The following is a 15646-nucleotide window of genomic DNA, read 5'->3' on the forward strand; positions in this document are numbered from 1 at the left end:
AGATGAAAGTTTTGGTTTTGGTGCAACAATCGAAAATTAATTATTTGGTTTTTGCGAAATTTTATTTTGGAAATAGTAAATTAATTCATTGAACATTTAATAAAAATAAATGGTTGTGTTAGTAGATTAAAAAGAAAATATTTACGCAAGTATACAAAAAAAAAAAAAAAATCTATAACGGAATATCAAAATCACATTTATTCAGCACGACAACGATATCACCCGAGTGAAAAGAAAGCGTGCGCTCCTCATGTATTCCTCTTTGAGTCGTACACGAAGTCGATGTTTTCTCTGCAAATTTTTAATATTATGTTAAATGGCATTTAGCATAAACATCCAATTACAATACGACTCTACTACCATCAACGCCATCTACCACTACCAACAGTTTTTTTTTTTTTTCTGTAAATTTTGTGTATTATCATGGTCGATTTGCCTATAAGCCGGATGAAAAGCCCAATTTCTATCCCCGTATTGAGATCAGCTAACTCACCTTCAATTGAAAAAGTCCACATAAAGATTTCTCTCATCACGACGTTCATCGGTTGATTTAGGCAAAGGAAAATCCTGTTCCACGTCTGAATTTTGATTATTTTTCTCCAAGTATTTCAGTTTCCTACTCAACAAATAGTGTTTTCCAATCGAAGATGTTTCGCTGTTTTTCCAATTGCGCTACGGAAGCGCCATATTAGATACTCCATGATTAATGCTATGGCATTAATTTACACTCTATCCATTTTGTCGAGTAGGAAACTGAAATACTCGGAGAAAAATCAAAATTCAGACATCAACCGATGAACATAAACAAATGCTTTAACAATATTGTTACCAAAGTTTAACAATAATTGAACATAAACAAAAAAACTTTATCTGTATTGACCAAGTAGCACAAATCTTTAGAGATTTGACTCTCTCTCCATCCGAATATGCCACAATTCAAGTCACTCGGAAAGACTCGTTCTAATGGCATTTACTCCTGTTGAAACATTCCTCAAAGATAATGGTGGGATTACAGCAAACCACGACAAAGTAATATTAAACAACGACTCAAATATGATATCCTGCTAAATAAAAGGGCAGAGTATCGATTTTGGTAGATAATATATATTACAGGCTTGTCACATTCCGTTTAAAAGAAAGCAGAATTCGAGGGTATTTGATTACATGCAGTGAAAGAAAATATAATTTTAGACCCAAAAATAATTATCGTGGAGGCTAAATTAAACATTCGCTCTTTAGAATTTTAATCTTCGATGTTTAATTTTATAATATTCTGTATGAGGGCGTTTTTGCTTGCTATTTGTCAGTATATTCTAGTTACATAACGGTTTGTCTCTGCGTTTACTCACATTTTGTGTGTGGGTATGTGAAAGCGTTTTGTTTCATGCATCTCATTGCAATTAAAATTCGCAAATTTGTAAACAGTTTTTTTTTTATTATTTTGTGTTTTGTTTCACTACTTCGCACCGAACAATGAAAAATATATACATAAATGCAGTTACGGGGAAGAGATGGGAAGAACAGCATTCACATAACAATGTTTGTGCATCATCTGTTGTAGAAGAAAGCCACGTGACTGTAATTGTGCTTCACAAATGGATCGTAATCGAATATGACAAGCATGCAGAGCGAGGAGAATGTCTATACGGAAAGACAGTAACCTAACTTCACAAGCAATTTCTTCCCATTGATTTCATGGGAAATATTAATCGGAAGTGGTCGAGGATAGTGACGGAATTTTCTGTTGCACACCACAATATTTATCTGAAATTCATTTGTTCGGGAAAAACCATAACTGGCAGGAAGGTCGCTATGTATTTTACTGCTAATTCGAAATGTTTACCCTCCCGCCTCCTCCTAGCAATTATTAAGACGGCCTTTCTGATGAAGGGGTGGGGAGAAGAAATACTTCGTGATTTCCCTATTTGGACTTATGCAAAGAGTCGAGATTAAATACATTGCTTAACTGCTATGAATTTAACGTAAGCTCTTCGCATGTTGCTTACGGAAATATACTTATTTTTGCTTATCCCTGTTTCGATAAAGAATTATCGATTCCTTTGTATGTGTTAAAGAAATTTCTGTTCCCATATCTCTTTCTCAATTATGGTGTACTTAATATCTACAGCTTTCCTAGTTTGATTCCTTTGTACCATTTTTGAAGCTTCCATTATTCTAGAGCAGCGTTTCCCAAACTTTTCCGACAATGAAACACTTCGCAAATCCTGAAATTCTCACGGAAGTTATTTTGTAATGTATTAATTAATTGTTAATTTAGCTGATTTTTTATCATCATCATCAAATTCCTGCCATGTACCCTCAAGGGGTGTAGAGGATATGATAGTACTACATGAAAAAATTACATCATTCCTAACTTCCAATCTACAATTTTCCTCCAAATCAGGCTGTTACTTGTCAAGACTCCAACATTATCAGATCTTATATTTCTATCGTCTAAGGCACTTTGTACCGTATCAATCCACCTATATCTTGGTCTTCCTCTGGGTCATTTTCCTGCCAACCTAGCAGAGAACACTTGTTGTGCTAATCTTTCTTCGCCCATTCTGTTTAAGTGACCATACCACCTGAGATTAGCTCTGCTAACACACTCCCGGATGTTGACAATGTCAAGTTCTTTCCTAATATCCTCATTTTTAATATGATATTGCCATTGATGCCATCTGTTCACACTTATAATCTTTCTCAGGACTCATATCTGCGGTCTCTAGTCTTTGGTCAAGTGTTTTACTTCTGACCCAGCTCTCAGATCCATAAGTTAAAACTGGTTTGAACACTGTCTTGTATACAGCTAATTTAGTGTTCCGACTAATTTCTCTCTTATTCCATATGAATTTATTCAACTGACTTCCTATCATACCAGCTTTGTTGATTCTGTTGTCTATTTCTATATTTAATTTACCATCTTCAGTAAAAATCGTGCCTAAATAGCTGAAATGTTTTACTTGTTCCACAGGTTCCCCATTCACAACACAGTTGACATTTTCAATGATTCTGCCTATTTTCATTGTTTTTTTATTGCTGACCTTCATACCATATCTATTACAACAGCTATTCAATTTAGTCAGAGAATCTTGCAGACTTGTAGCGAATTTATTTAGAAGTATAACATCATCCGCACAAAGCAGAGAGCTGAAATTAACATCTCCAATTTTGATATCAGGTTTAATACCACATTCCTTCATAATGTGATCCATATAGATAATGAATAACAGAAGGGATAATGTACATCCTTGTCTCACACCAGATTTAACATTAAACCATCTTCCTGTACTTCCTTCAATTCTAACTGCTGACTTAGAACTCAAATAAACACTAAGTATTGCTTGATATAATGCCCCATTAACACCATATAACTGCAGCGTATTGAATAGCTTCTCTCTTGGCACCTTGTCATATGCCTTTTCCAAATCGACAAAACTTAAATACAGATCTTTGTTATATTCCCATGCTTTCTCGACTATTTGTCGTAAGTGAAGATCTGATCCTGATAGCCTCTATTTGGCCTGAATCCAGCTTGTTCTTCACCAAGCTTTTCTTCCACAATTCTTCTCAACCGTTTCTCAAGTATACTTGCATATATCTTGGCAGGAACACTCAGTAGGGAAATACCTCTGTAATTCTCACATTAAGTTTTATTTCCCTTTTTATATATGGGTACTATGAGAGCTCTACTCCAATCATCGGGAATTCGTCCCTCTGTCCAGGCTTTCTGAACTATGCAGTGCAGCCACTGTAAGACTTTTATACCACCATACTTCAGCATTTCTGGTCGAATATCATCTACTTCTGCTGCCTTTCCACATTTCAAGCCTTTGATGGCTTTTTCTACTTCAAGTATGGATATGTATTTCTAACTGCATGCCTGGTCAGTGTTTTTTATCACTGTGCTGTCATCACTGCTTGTTTCATTTAGCAGATTTTCAAAGTAATTACTCCATACTTCAAGGATATCTTTTTCTCCTGTTTTCATTTCACCTTTATCATCTCTAATTCCTTTTACAGCACTCTTTCTTCCATTCCTAAGCTTCTTCAACAACCTCTAGAATATTTTGCCACCTCCTTGATATTTATTTTCTATATTCTTGCCAAAGTCCTCCCATGACTTTTGTTTAGCTAGTTTTACACAGTGTTTAGCATTCTTGCATTTGTATCTGTATTCTCTAAGAGCACAAGCTGACTTATTTGACAGGAACTGTTGATATGCTTTCTTCGTTTCCTTCACTGCCTCTTTAACTTCCTGTGTCCACCAGGGAGTTCCGATTTTTTTATCCTTGCAGACAACCTCACCACGTGCCTCTCTGGCAGAATCAATCAATGTTTTCTTCAGAGTTTGCCACTGAATCTCCAAGGTTTGATTCCTGTTCTCAAACTCTTTTATTTTTTCTTCAAGAATCTTTGTGTATTTTAGTCTACAGTTCACATCTGAGAGCTGCTCAACTTTTATTCGCTTTAAAACTTTCTTAATGTTATTCTTTTCAATATGAAATTCAATTTTATCCTGCTCAAGACTAAATAGTGATTACTTCCAATTTCAAATCCTCTGCACACTCTGATGTCTTGCACCAGGGAGAAAACATCACTATCAACAATAACATAGTCAATGAGACTTTTCTTATTCCCTGCCTGTTCTCTCCATGTGAATTTGTGCACATTTTTATGTTGAAAATTGGTGTTAGTAATAACCAGTCCATGTCCTGAGCAGAAATCCAACAGATATTTACCATTATTATTAGCTTTGCTCTTTTCTCCAAATTTTCCCAAAATATTTTTGTATGTCTGACAATCATTTCCTACTCTGCTATTTAGATCTCCAACAAGGACCAACTTTTCCTTTTTCATTGCGTCAGTTGCTTTTTCTAAAGCCTCAAAAAATTCCTCCACTTCTACCTTAGTAGAACCTTCTGTGGGACCATAGGCACAAATAAGTCTCATTGTCCAGTTCCCCATTCTCATATGTGCCCACATTACTCTACTTGAGACTGCCTGCCAGATTAGCCTCGTATTTTGTGTTGAATACTATGGCTACCCCTTTTTTTCCTTGATTGTCATTTCCTGAATATAACATTTTGTATTTATTGCTCAGAAAGATCTCGCCAGTTTTTGTCTTTTTTTTTTCAGTCATCCCTATTATGTCGATCTGGTACTTATCTAATTCCTCAGCTAGCTCCATTTCTTTGCCATTCAGGCTTCTTTTATTAATAGTACCGATCTTTAACTCTGGTGATGTTGAGTTGGGGTGTGCTTTCAAATTTGTTCCAGTAGCTGACTTTTCGCTGTTCGCCCTGGCGAAAACTACGGGGGGCCTTGTTTAACCGGGCGACGCCCCAGCCGGCATGAAATTTTGTCATGTTGTACCATCATTTTTTATTTTGGTTTAACCAATAAGAATACAATTTGGTCGGCTAAATCCCAAATTGCCAGCCCATCCTCTTTCGTTCAGTATCCAAGTAGATACCCAACATGGTGCTCCACGAGAAGGTGAGGATTGGACATTAGGTCAGAAGCCCTGGTCGGTTCTCCGCATTCCTTTAAAGGCTATGTGGAGGTCTCCTCTCAGTTATACAGCTTTGACCCTTAAGCACCCCTTTTTATTATTAATTAATATTAATTAAACATAAGCATCATTAAATTAATTTTTGATGATTTTCATTGACATATCCAATTCTGATCACAAAAAATTTATAACATTATTAAAAGTACTTACGAGTGAATGCAGACTTTTTCTCCTGTGTGCTGGTAACTTTCCCCTCCTTTTGTACATCCTGGAGATTGCTTTGCAGGCTGGAGGTGGATGACTCACTATCTGTTGCGTCACAAACACCTTCAATAAGAAATTTCTTAATACCAAAATTAAAGAAAGTCCCTTGTCTCTTATTCATGTTAAAACGGTAGGTATTACTTTTAAAAAATGCACTACGGTTTCAAAACTTTCACCCTACAATACGAACTTGCGAAGAAAGTATTCAGTGTTACTAGATTTGAGAACCGGATCCAGATTACCTTGATGTTCATTTTTAGTGGAAAAATTTTTTTTTATACTTCCTTGCTGATTGGTCACTAATATTTGCAACACAGATGTTATTTCTTTCAGTTTTGAGAACAGAGGACACGCTGCCCATTGTTACAATCCGTTTGCAGCAATTTTTATCACTGGTCATAAACAGCGATATTCCCTTTCCCTAATGTTGAAAGGTTTCGATGTGTGAAAATTAACAATAATTCATGAATACTTCCACGTTTAAAAATACACGACTTGGTCACTAACATTTGCTACACAGATGTTATTAGGCGTTCTGGGTCTGAGCTTTTCGACATATTCACGAATTTTATTCTCCTCAGAATATTTCCACTATAAAATATTTATTCATGAAAAATGCTTAGAAAATGACAAATTCCAGGAGAACTTCTCGCAGAACACTTATTCACCTTCCGCGGAACACAGTTTGGGAAATCTTGCTCTAGAGGAAAGTTAACAAGATCACGGTCGGACGGACTTGTTTGCAAATCATACATCAGCACCCTTTTAAGAAGATCCAGCTTGCTACTCCTTTTTTGGAAATTTTAAAACAATATTTAAGAACTCGATAAAGTTATTAAATACGGCGCTATGTATGAAATATAAACTTAACATTATTTTTTTTTAATAATAATTTCAACGTTATGCAGTATTCCGTTTAGCTTTATCAACAAATCCCCCAAAAATGTCACAACTGAAACTGCACAGGTGGTTAAATGTGTCTACAGGCAGGAGCGTGTCAAGGGTATTTGCCGCCCGGTGGCAAACTTTTATCGACCGCCCGTCTGACATCCAAAAGTGTAAGGGTTATTAATATTATCTTAGTTAATGTCGTGTTAAAGTCAATATTGTCGCCCCTGTGCGGTTCACCCTTTGCACCCTCGGGTTGGCGCGACCCTGTAGACATTCAAGTTTGTTAATCTCTTTCGGTGGGAGATAGTTTTCATTGTCCTGTATAAGAACATAACCTGCCTGTGGCTTGAAAAGCTGCATCTATGGTTTGTAGAGCAGGAAAATCACATTATAACTTTTTCTTACCCACGGTATTAAGCCAACGAACTGACTAAACTTTGGGCCTGAGTAGCCTTAGTATTGCAAAACGAACTCGGTCTGAATAGTCGGCACGTTTTGCTTTTCATTGGTACCTTTGTTAATGGCCTGACCATTATTTCTTATCAGACAGCAAGAAACTATGAATACAGTTTTTTTTTTAAAACATAAATCCCACTTGTGTAAAATTCATAGTGCGAGTACAGTATTTAAAACCGTGGGTAGGAAAAAGTTAGAATGGAATTTTCCTGGTCTACAAACCACAGATGCAGCTTCTTTTAACTTAAAACAGAAGAATATGCGGAATATAAAGGGTCAGGCCATTCTAGTAACCAAAATTTAATCTATCCAATTGTATTTGCTTAATAAATGAAGATTGTAACTGTTCTTCTTATATTCTTATTTATTTATAAATAGGAAGTTTTCCTATTTAGGAAGATGTCGAGTGTTTGGTGGACCCATCAGTGACATTTCGTGAAGCCCTTAGTACAAACAATTTGCTTATAATGATACGAGTTACCTCTGAGAGTTTGGCTGACATTATGAATTCTTTCTTCGCTACATCCTTAAAATTAGTAAGCGTGGTTCAATATTTGCATAGTGCTAAAAATAGTCCTGGAATATCATTTATTACCATATTTTAATAGACACGCAGATGCTTTCTCCACGTTTTCTCAGAATAAAAATATCCTCTTTTTTATGAAATGAAACTTCATGATGGACAATTAGATGACCTTCCTACGGAGTCTGTCAAGAGGATGAGTGTCATTTAATTGAATTCAGACGGATGCAGCGTCCACTGGGACATCATTATGCGATTCGAAGTCATTGTTAGAGCTTACCTTTTGCATGAAAACCGAGGTTGGACTGCTGCGCTCGAGAATTTTAAATCCCTGTTGTCATTATGGAGAACGTATGCCAAAGCGAATGATGGTTAAAGCACGGACGCAAGGGTTAGCGATTTTTTTAAAAAAAGGGAAGAAATAATCGGATTAAAAGTTTTGAACAGTGAGCTGCTCGGTTTGTAGATTCGATGCGCACTGATTTTATATCATTAAATTTTTTTATATTATATTATATTATATTTTATATTATTAAAAATCAAAATATAATCTAATATCGTAATGTATGACCAAACACAATAAGTCCTTGATGTGAGTTTGCTTTGCACGTCTGCGCGCCCAATATTATTACTGTTGTGTCTTAAAGAAGGAAGGGGAAAAAAAAAAAACTGTTACACAGGTGATAATTATCCACTTAAAAGATTTTAAAACATTTATCTAAGAAATTTAATATATTAATGCTTTTGAGAAATGATGTCAGATATACGAGAATTATTATTTATAAAGCTAAGACTTTTGTATTTTTATTACAGTTTTCGAGCTTTTGGAAAAAGGGTGCGTATTTTGATTGACTTTCATTTCTTTACATTAACATAATAACAAAACAAATAGTACATGAATTTCGTTTTTTAATTATTTGTTGCTTAAACATAAAAAGAAGCTTAATATATATATATATATATATATATATATATATATATATATATATATTTTTGAAACATAGCTCTATAATTTATTCCTGCGTTATATTTTCAGACCCGTGATGGTAATCCCCACCAACAATCCGCTGCCAGAAATGCAAGCGTGGCAGTACTTCCGAGATATGGTCATGGGAATAGAATACTGTGAGTAATAATCTTTAATTATCGCAATAATTGTTTTGTTATGAGAGATTGGTCGGGGTTAATTTCTTTCTTTCCTGACTTAGCATGGACTTTTTGCTTGCTACTAACAGATTTAATTCAATGGATTGATCTTGTGTGTATGTGTGTGAGCGCGCACACATACACAAGGAGTAACTAAAGGCTGTCATTTCTACAGCTTCTATTTCTTTTTCAATATCATCCATATTCATAAACATATCTTTTCAAAATATGAAATCTTCAACTTTCCTACAGATGAGTGGCAAAAGGAGTTTTTGCTCTGCTCTTGTAACACGAGCAAAAACCTTTTTCCCCATGTAATCGTGGGGAAAAAAGGCATCAAATGATGCTTTTTTCCCCACGATTACATGTACACGAAGAGTTCTGTTCTCCTCCTTCATTAAGACTTTTCAGAAGAATCAGATTGTAACATTGGGATGAGGCAGTAACATTTTCCTTACTTGGATTAAAAAAGTGGATCCCACGAGAAAATTATTGCTAATACCTTCATCTTTCTTATAAATGTGATTCCTTTTCTCCTTTCAAATTTCCTGCATCTCTTTCAACCACAAATTAGAATATGACGAACCTAATAAAGAAGTATTTTTTCGTTTGTGTTGCTGTTTTTTAACAGAATTTTTTTCATTATTGTGCGAAGAAGTTTCTCAACAACCTGCTTCTCCGTTTTCAGCTCGTGAGGTTAAAAAAAAACTCAAACGATTGAAGTTCCTTTTTCAATATAAAAAGAATGATATTTAATATTTATAAAAACTGTCGCAGGCTTTTCGATCAAGCTTTCAAAAACAAATACTAAAAAAATACTTCAGGCATCGATTACTAACAAATGTAAAGAAGCCGAAAAGAACAAGATCTTTGCAGATATTCTCGTATTACATTAAAAGTGATGAAATTGAATACCCGAATGACTACTGCATCACTGTAATCCGTTTGGGTTCAGGTTATTGTCAACTGGAAAGCTTTTTTTAGTAACCCATTATTATGTACCATATTAGCAAGCTCATAAGATGCACTATAATAATAATAACAAAGTATTTGGTTGGTCAATCATGAATGACATGTATACGTTAATATAGTTTCGCATCGTGCCCATTGTAATTTAGAGATGGCGACTAAGCATCAGAAACATTTGTCGCCTGCAAGACTAACCTCCGAAAATTCAAACCTTACCTAATACAGTTAAATCTTAGTAACTACAAACTTAAGAAAAAAGATATTCGCAGATATAGTATGCAAAATATCTCAGGAACAATATAAATGGGACATGCGGGCAGTCGGCAACCAAAATATTAAGTATTGAATATTAAGCTTCATAAAAATCGTCTCATCGAGTTCTTTCACGAGAAGAGACGTACAGACAGACATGATGAAGCAAATAGAGGCCCTGCGCTTGTAAATGCATCTAAAATTGTTTTTAGAAACGGAGGAAACAATAAAAAAAAAACACTGAACAAAACCTTGCTTACTAATAATCATGAGAAACACACACAAGAAAAAGAAAAAAACAGAACAACCATATAGCATTAATAGAACAGACAAGAAATCTGGTTTGGAATCTCACTCTAGAGGGATGGGAAATCAAGTTCTGCTGGGTGAACTCACATATTGAGGTAGCAGGAAACGAGAGAACGGATCAGCGCTAGCAAAAGAAGCAACTAGAAACAAAAGTACTGGAAATCTGCTATAAAAAAAACTTGCAGAAGAGAAAGCCTAGACTTGTGGGAAGATGAATGGAAAACATCAAAAAATGGATCAACAACAAAATAGTTTTTTGTCAAGTATCAGAAGCAGACTGAAAAAACACGCCATTTCTTCAGGTTTAACCACGCCACTAACGGGACATGGAAAACTAAGACACTACTTACACAGATTCCAAATCCTGGAACACCATCATGCACCTGCAGTCCACATCTTCAACAGACTGTTGACCAGATACTCTAAGACTGTCAGCTACTGGACTCCATTCGGATGTCCCTAATACAACACGTCATCGTTTATGGAGACAAGTGGCCAGTGTCAAAACAGAGACTTTATCGAAAAGTATTACTCAGAATTAATTAAATTTGCCAATAAGATCAACTTCCAGTCGTCCTAATGTAACATAAATTACTGATATTGTGTGAATAATATAGTGTAAATATATGTATATATATAAAATATAAATATGGATGTAAAGGTCGGAATATGTGCATATATATATATATATATATATATATATATATATATATAGAAATGTTAAAGATACCAAGCAATTTTAAACCTGGTTTTACTCCATTTTTCACAAGTAAGCAAACAGACACAAATGTCAAGTTTGCGCCTGCAAGTGATGCAAGACTAGCTGATTCTTGCACTACGTGTAGGATCAGCTAGTCTTGCATCACTTGCAGGCGCAAACTTGACATTTGTGTCTGTTTGCTTACTTGGGAAAAATGGAGTAAAACCAGGTTTAAAATTGCTTGGTATCTTTAACATAATTATACCCAAGGTAAAAATACTTTCTACATATATAGAAATATAAATGTAAATATGAAATTTTTCAAATTAAGTGAATATTGAATCCAACATTATGTCACATTATCAACAAAGGTCGGAACCGATCTGAGTAGTAGTGATCCCCCTTCCCCATAATGTATAACATCATACATGTTTGCTAGGAGACGTGTTTTACATTATGGGAAATACTGAGGATAGTGATCAGAGCTTACTCCACCTTTCCTACGAGTTGCCCCTGTCATGAAAGGTTGGCTTACGCTTGGATCCGCCGAAACTGTTATAGTTCTATATTCGGCATGAAAATCTTGTAGTTTCTTTATTTGGCTTTGAAATAATGTTGAATTCAATATCCACTTAATTTGAATAATTTTGCATCGCCGAAGCGAAGCCTTTTGGCTCTTTATTTCAATAATGTTAATATGAATATTGATACAAAATTGGAAATACAAATGTTAATCAGTACTTGGAAGCTACGTGTAATATATGCATTGTATGCAATGGAGTATGCATGTGAAAATAAATTACCTCCTGGTAGGGTTACTCTCTGGAGGGAAATGAGCGAGCGCGCACACAGTGATAGCAACTCTCGCATCTGTTGGGAAAGCGTATCAAAATATTTTTCATGTTGAGAATAACTCATCGGCCAATCTTTTGTGTTATAAACAGAAGAATTTACCCCATTTTAAAATATTAATGGAATTTCTTTCTTAATTATTTAGAAATGAGCTTCTTACGTCGAGTGATAATACTTTCTCCTGATCGAGGTAACCTGTTCACTATTCAGCTTTTAACTTCAAGTTGCTTAATTTAGGAGATGAGGTGCAGTTCGAAAAAACACAAAAAATGGGAGCTAATTGCGAGGAGTACTTGTTTTATGTGCAGTCTGACCAGTAGTGGGAATAGTTTAAGATATTCTTTCGTGAATTCGGACTCATTCGAGATTATTTTTAACGACGAACATCCTGGGCAGGAATCTCATTCGCCCAGATAGGTGAGTTATTGTCTTTGATTGGGTGGACCCAAACGAACCTCGTCTACGATGGCTGCAGGAGAGACACAAATAATTCTTTGTCTTCTGCTCGTTAAAAAAATTTTTCACCAGCAGAAGTAAAACTGATGTGACGATGGAATCGTACAGTCAAAAAGCGACAGGGGCTTCCCCCCCCCTCCCCACACACACACACCTCAAAAGATGTTATTGATAATGAATCACGAAGTTACTGCGAAACTCTAAAATCAACAGCAATTCGCACAATAAAGAGGCCCGCGCCTCTACCAAGAAAACTCGACAAGCGGGGTCAACAAATCAACGTGAAAAGCAGGTTCGTTTTTTTTTTTAATGTGGAAGAATTCGTTGGCAAAGAATTTATGTATCGTAAAGCCAAACTGTGACCCAAGAGGTTTTTATGAACAATAGCGATCAGTCTCTGCGTGAGAACGAACTTACTTTGCCTTCTACGAGTATTTGCGCAAAAATAATGCTCATCCAGGCTTCCTAACCCCTCCCCCCCCACAAGTTCGATCTATCACGGAATTCTGTTGACAAAAAACTGAAAATATACACTTAAAAACGTCGTTTTGAACGACGTAGGAAAAAGAGTGGAGTTCAAGAACTGTTTCCACACATCGACAGGAGGGATCGCTTTGAAGATCACATTGAATAGTTCTTCTCCAACCCATCCGTGTCCTAGGACTGGTAAGGTCCCTTGATTAGGATCACGGCGAATTAATGCAGTCGGCACCCCACTCATCTGCTGCATCCCCTAAGGGGAAGTCTTTATGCCTGTAGATCTGTGTGTGTGCGTTTGTGTGTATTCACGGGATTTGTTTGCCTGTTTTGAGGGACGAAAAACCCGACTTCCAGGGAGAAAACCTTTCCGCCACCGTATATGAGACCAGCTAAATCGAACCTAGATTCGAAACCAGGCCTTTCTAACCACAGGGCTCGAATATACCAACCGAACTACGGAACTCTTTGGCATAGCTACTATACGTTTAAAATATACAATTCAGTGGTCGACAAAACGTGCTTGTGGCATTTCTTCCTTATGATGGGAGACAGGATGCCTGTTGCAGTTCTCGTGAATCACCGATTAATGACTATTCCTGATATATCAATTACTTTTTTTTTTTGTTGTTCTTTCATTTCTGAAGTAAAACGCAACATAATCGGTCTTGCATGATGGCTACTGGCACCAATAATTCTTTAATTCCCACGTGCATTTCGGCGTCTGTCATTCCCTGTCTGGTTGAGAAGAAAGACAATCAGCTCCGGTTGATCATCGTCTGATGGACTGCGATTACGTTTGGGAATTGCTGCAATTGCATTTTATTCCCTGATTTCTCTACAGAATTCCTCCTATCCGTGTTACATTCTCAACAAAAGCCAGTTTGATTGCTCCACTTTTCGGGTTGAGAGTTTTTCGTTCCTTTCTAATTTATTCGTTTTTATACAACTTTCTTCATTTCTTTTACGTTGCAATACAATGAAAACCGGTTAATCTCTATGACATGGATCTGATGTCGTACTCGGGTCCATATCGTAATGCGGAACTCAGCTGTTTAAATGTTCTCCATCATAGAACACATCATTACTCGCCGAGTAGAATGATGTGTTCTGTGCAAACGACAGGATCGAGAGGGGGGCAAATTGACTTTGTTGCTAATTTGGATAGAAATTAGATCAGTAAAAAGTGTATAGTTTTACTGAAAGACTGTCCGCTTACGGCACTAAATTTTTATTCTCTTCAATTTACACTGAAAATACAAATAAACACATTCGGAAATAGCTTTACATTTAAAAATCTGAGTTAATTCATTTAATTTCGCGTGGTAATATCTTAAATCAGGGCTGTCCATCCTTAGATAATCCGAGGGCCACATTAGAAAAAAAAAATATCTGAGGGTCGCATCACAATGCGTATCTAGTAATTGAGTGAGTAGCAGCGACACACCTCGAAAGCTGAACAAACGAACAACACTAATTGTACGGTAATCGCGCGCTCACGTTCCCCGTGAGCCCCCGGAGCATGCGCGTTGGAACAAAACAGTGTAAGAACGCTTCTTTGACACCTGTAATGTTTGAAAAACACGTGGGTATACAGTGATGTAAAAATACCAAATAATATAACCAACATCGAGATTATCGATTAATGATAGAATTAAAATACGTCTAATACGAATTCGGTTCAAATTGTTATTTTATTTTTGGCCTTGTCAAAATCAAAACCCACAGGGGGCCGCACAAAATCGCACCGCGGGCAGTGCTTTGGACAGCCCTGTCTTAAATAAATCACTACGCTTATCTTTTAACACGCAGCTCACTAAATAATCAGTTCTTGCCACTCTCTCTCTCTCTCTCTCTCTCTCTCTCTCTCTCTTTCTGGACGGGGGGGGGGCTTAAATGTTTATTTATAAAATTGACAGCCAATCATTGTCAGCCCTGATCAGAATCAGTAACCGAGCTCATTTCTAAAAAACGATTTTAAACTTAAGAGTAAAAAGCGTACAGCAGACAACTATTTGCCATCTCGTGTTCCTAATCCCAACTCGTATTGTTTTAAAAATAGTGCGATTTCTATTGTTAGTTTTTTTTTATACTTTTGAAGTTAAAATCCTGAATTTTCAGAATAAAAGAGCTTTTGCCTGTGTCAAGCATGAAGTAATTTTCAAATATTATTTTTTATTATACATCCAGTTGTGGTTTAATATTTTGTGGTGTTCCTTTAGCCATTTAAATGTGCGACGAATGAAAACATATTACTAGTCCTACCCTCCCCATCATGTTTCCCAGAAATGAGTCAAATAGAATATTAATATGTTGCAGTGCAATAAATTACATTTTAGTTTAGAGAACTTTTGATGAGAAATAAGGAAATCATTCACAGCGAAGTCATTTTTATTGAATCCGAGAAAAAGAAAATGAGGAATTCGCCGTTCTTCTCTGACATGCCTTACATATTTTAACTGATTCGTCACGAGTGTATTTTGTATAGGTGACATTTGTGCGAGGATTTTCAGCGATAAAATGATGTTGCTATGGTGACGAGAGGGAAAACGCGATCTTGACATTTGAAGAGAACAAGGCAGATTGAGTGATCGTGAAGCATAATGGAACGGGAATTAGGTTAACGTAGGGGAAAAATAGTAGCGGAAGTTGTCTGCTGAGTTGAAACAAGAATAAGTAGGCAGCGTGACGAGAAAAAATCAGTGGAATGTTATTGAAGACAAAGGCGGGTTTTGTGATTTTTGTTTAAGATTTTTTTGAAGGATAGAATTATTATTTACATAGTGCTTTCTAGCTCAACCAACTTAAACTGAATGAGCTAGAAAAGGAACTTTGA

At 36.1% G+C, this 15646-nt stretch overlaps 1 protein-coding gene across 3 annotated transcripts in view; it reads left to right on the forward strand.

Moving 5' to 3' along the window:
• The window catches only part of LOC150094093 (calcium/calmodulin-dependent protein kinase kinase 1-like), a 349079-nt gene that overhangs the window by 308789 nt on the left and 24644 nt on the right, over nt 1–15646 (forward strand). For all 3 annotated transcript variants that reach the window (XM_090412062.1, XM_090412063.1, XM_090412064.1), the window contains 2 exons: nt 8463–8484; nt 8686–8774. In XM_090412062.1, the coding sequence (XP_090268188.1) occupies nt 8463–8484; nt 8686–8774 (111 nt within the window). The remainder of the gene's footprint in view (nt 1–8462; nt 8485–8685; nt 8775–15646) is intronic.

This window comes from Typopeltis vanoorti, chromosome 22, assembly GCF_054136105.1.
Source record: "Typopeltis vanoorti isolate ZY-2024b chromosome 22, IOZ_Tvanoo_1.0, whole genome shotgun sequence".
In the NCBI taxonomy this organism is placed as follows: domain Eukaryota; kingdom Metazoa; phylum Arthropoda; class Arachnida; order Uropygi; family Thelyphonidae; genus Typopeltis; species Typopeltis vanoorti.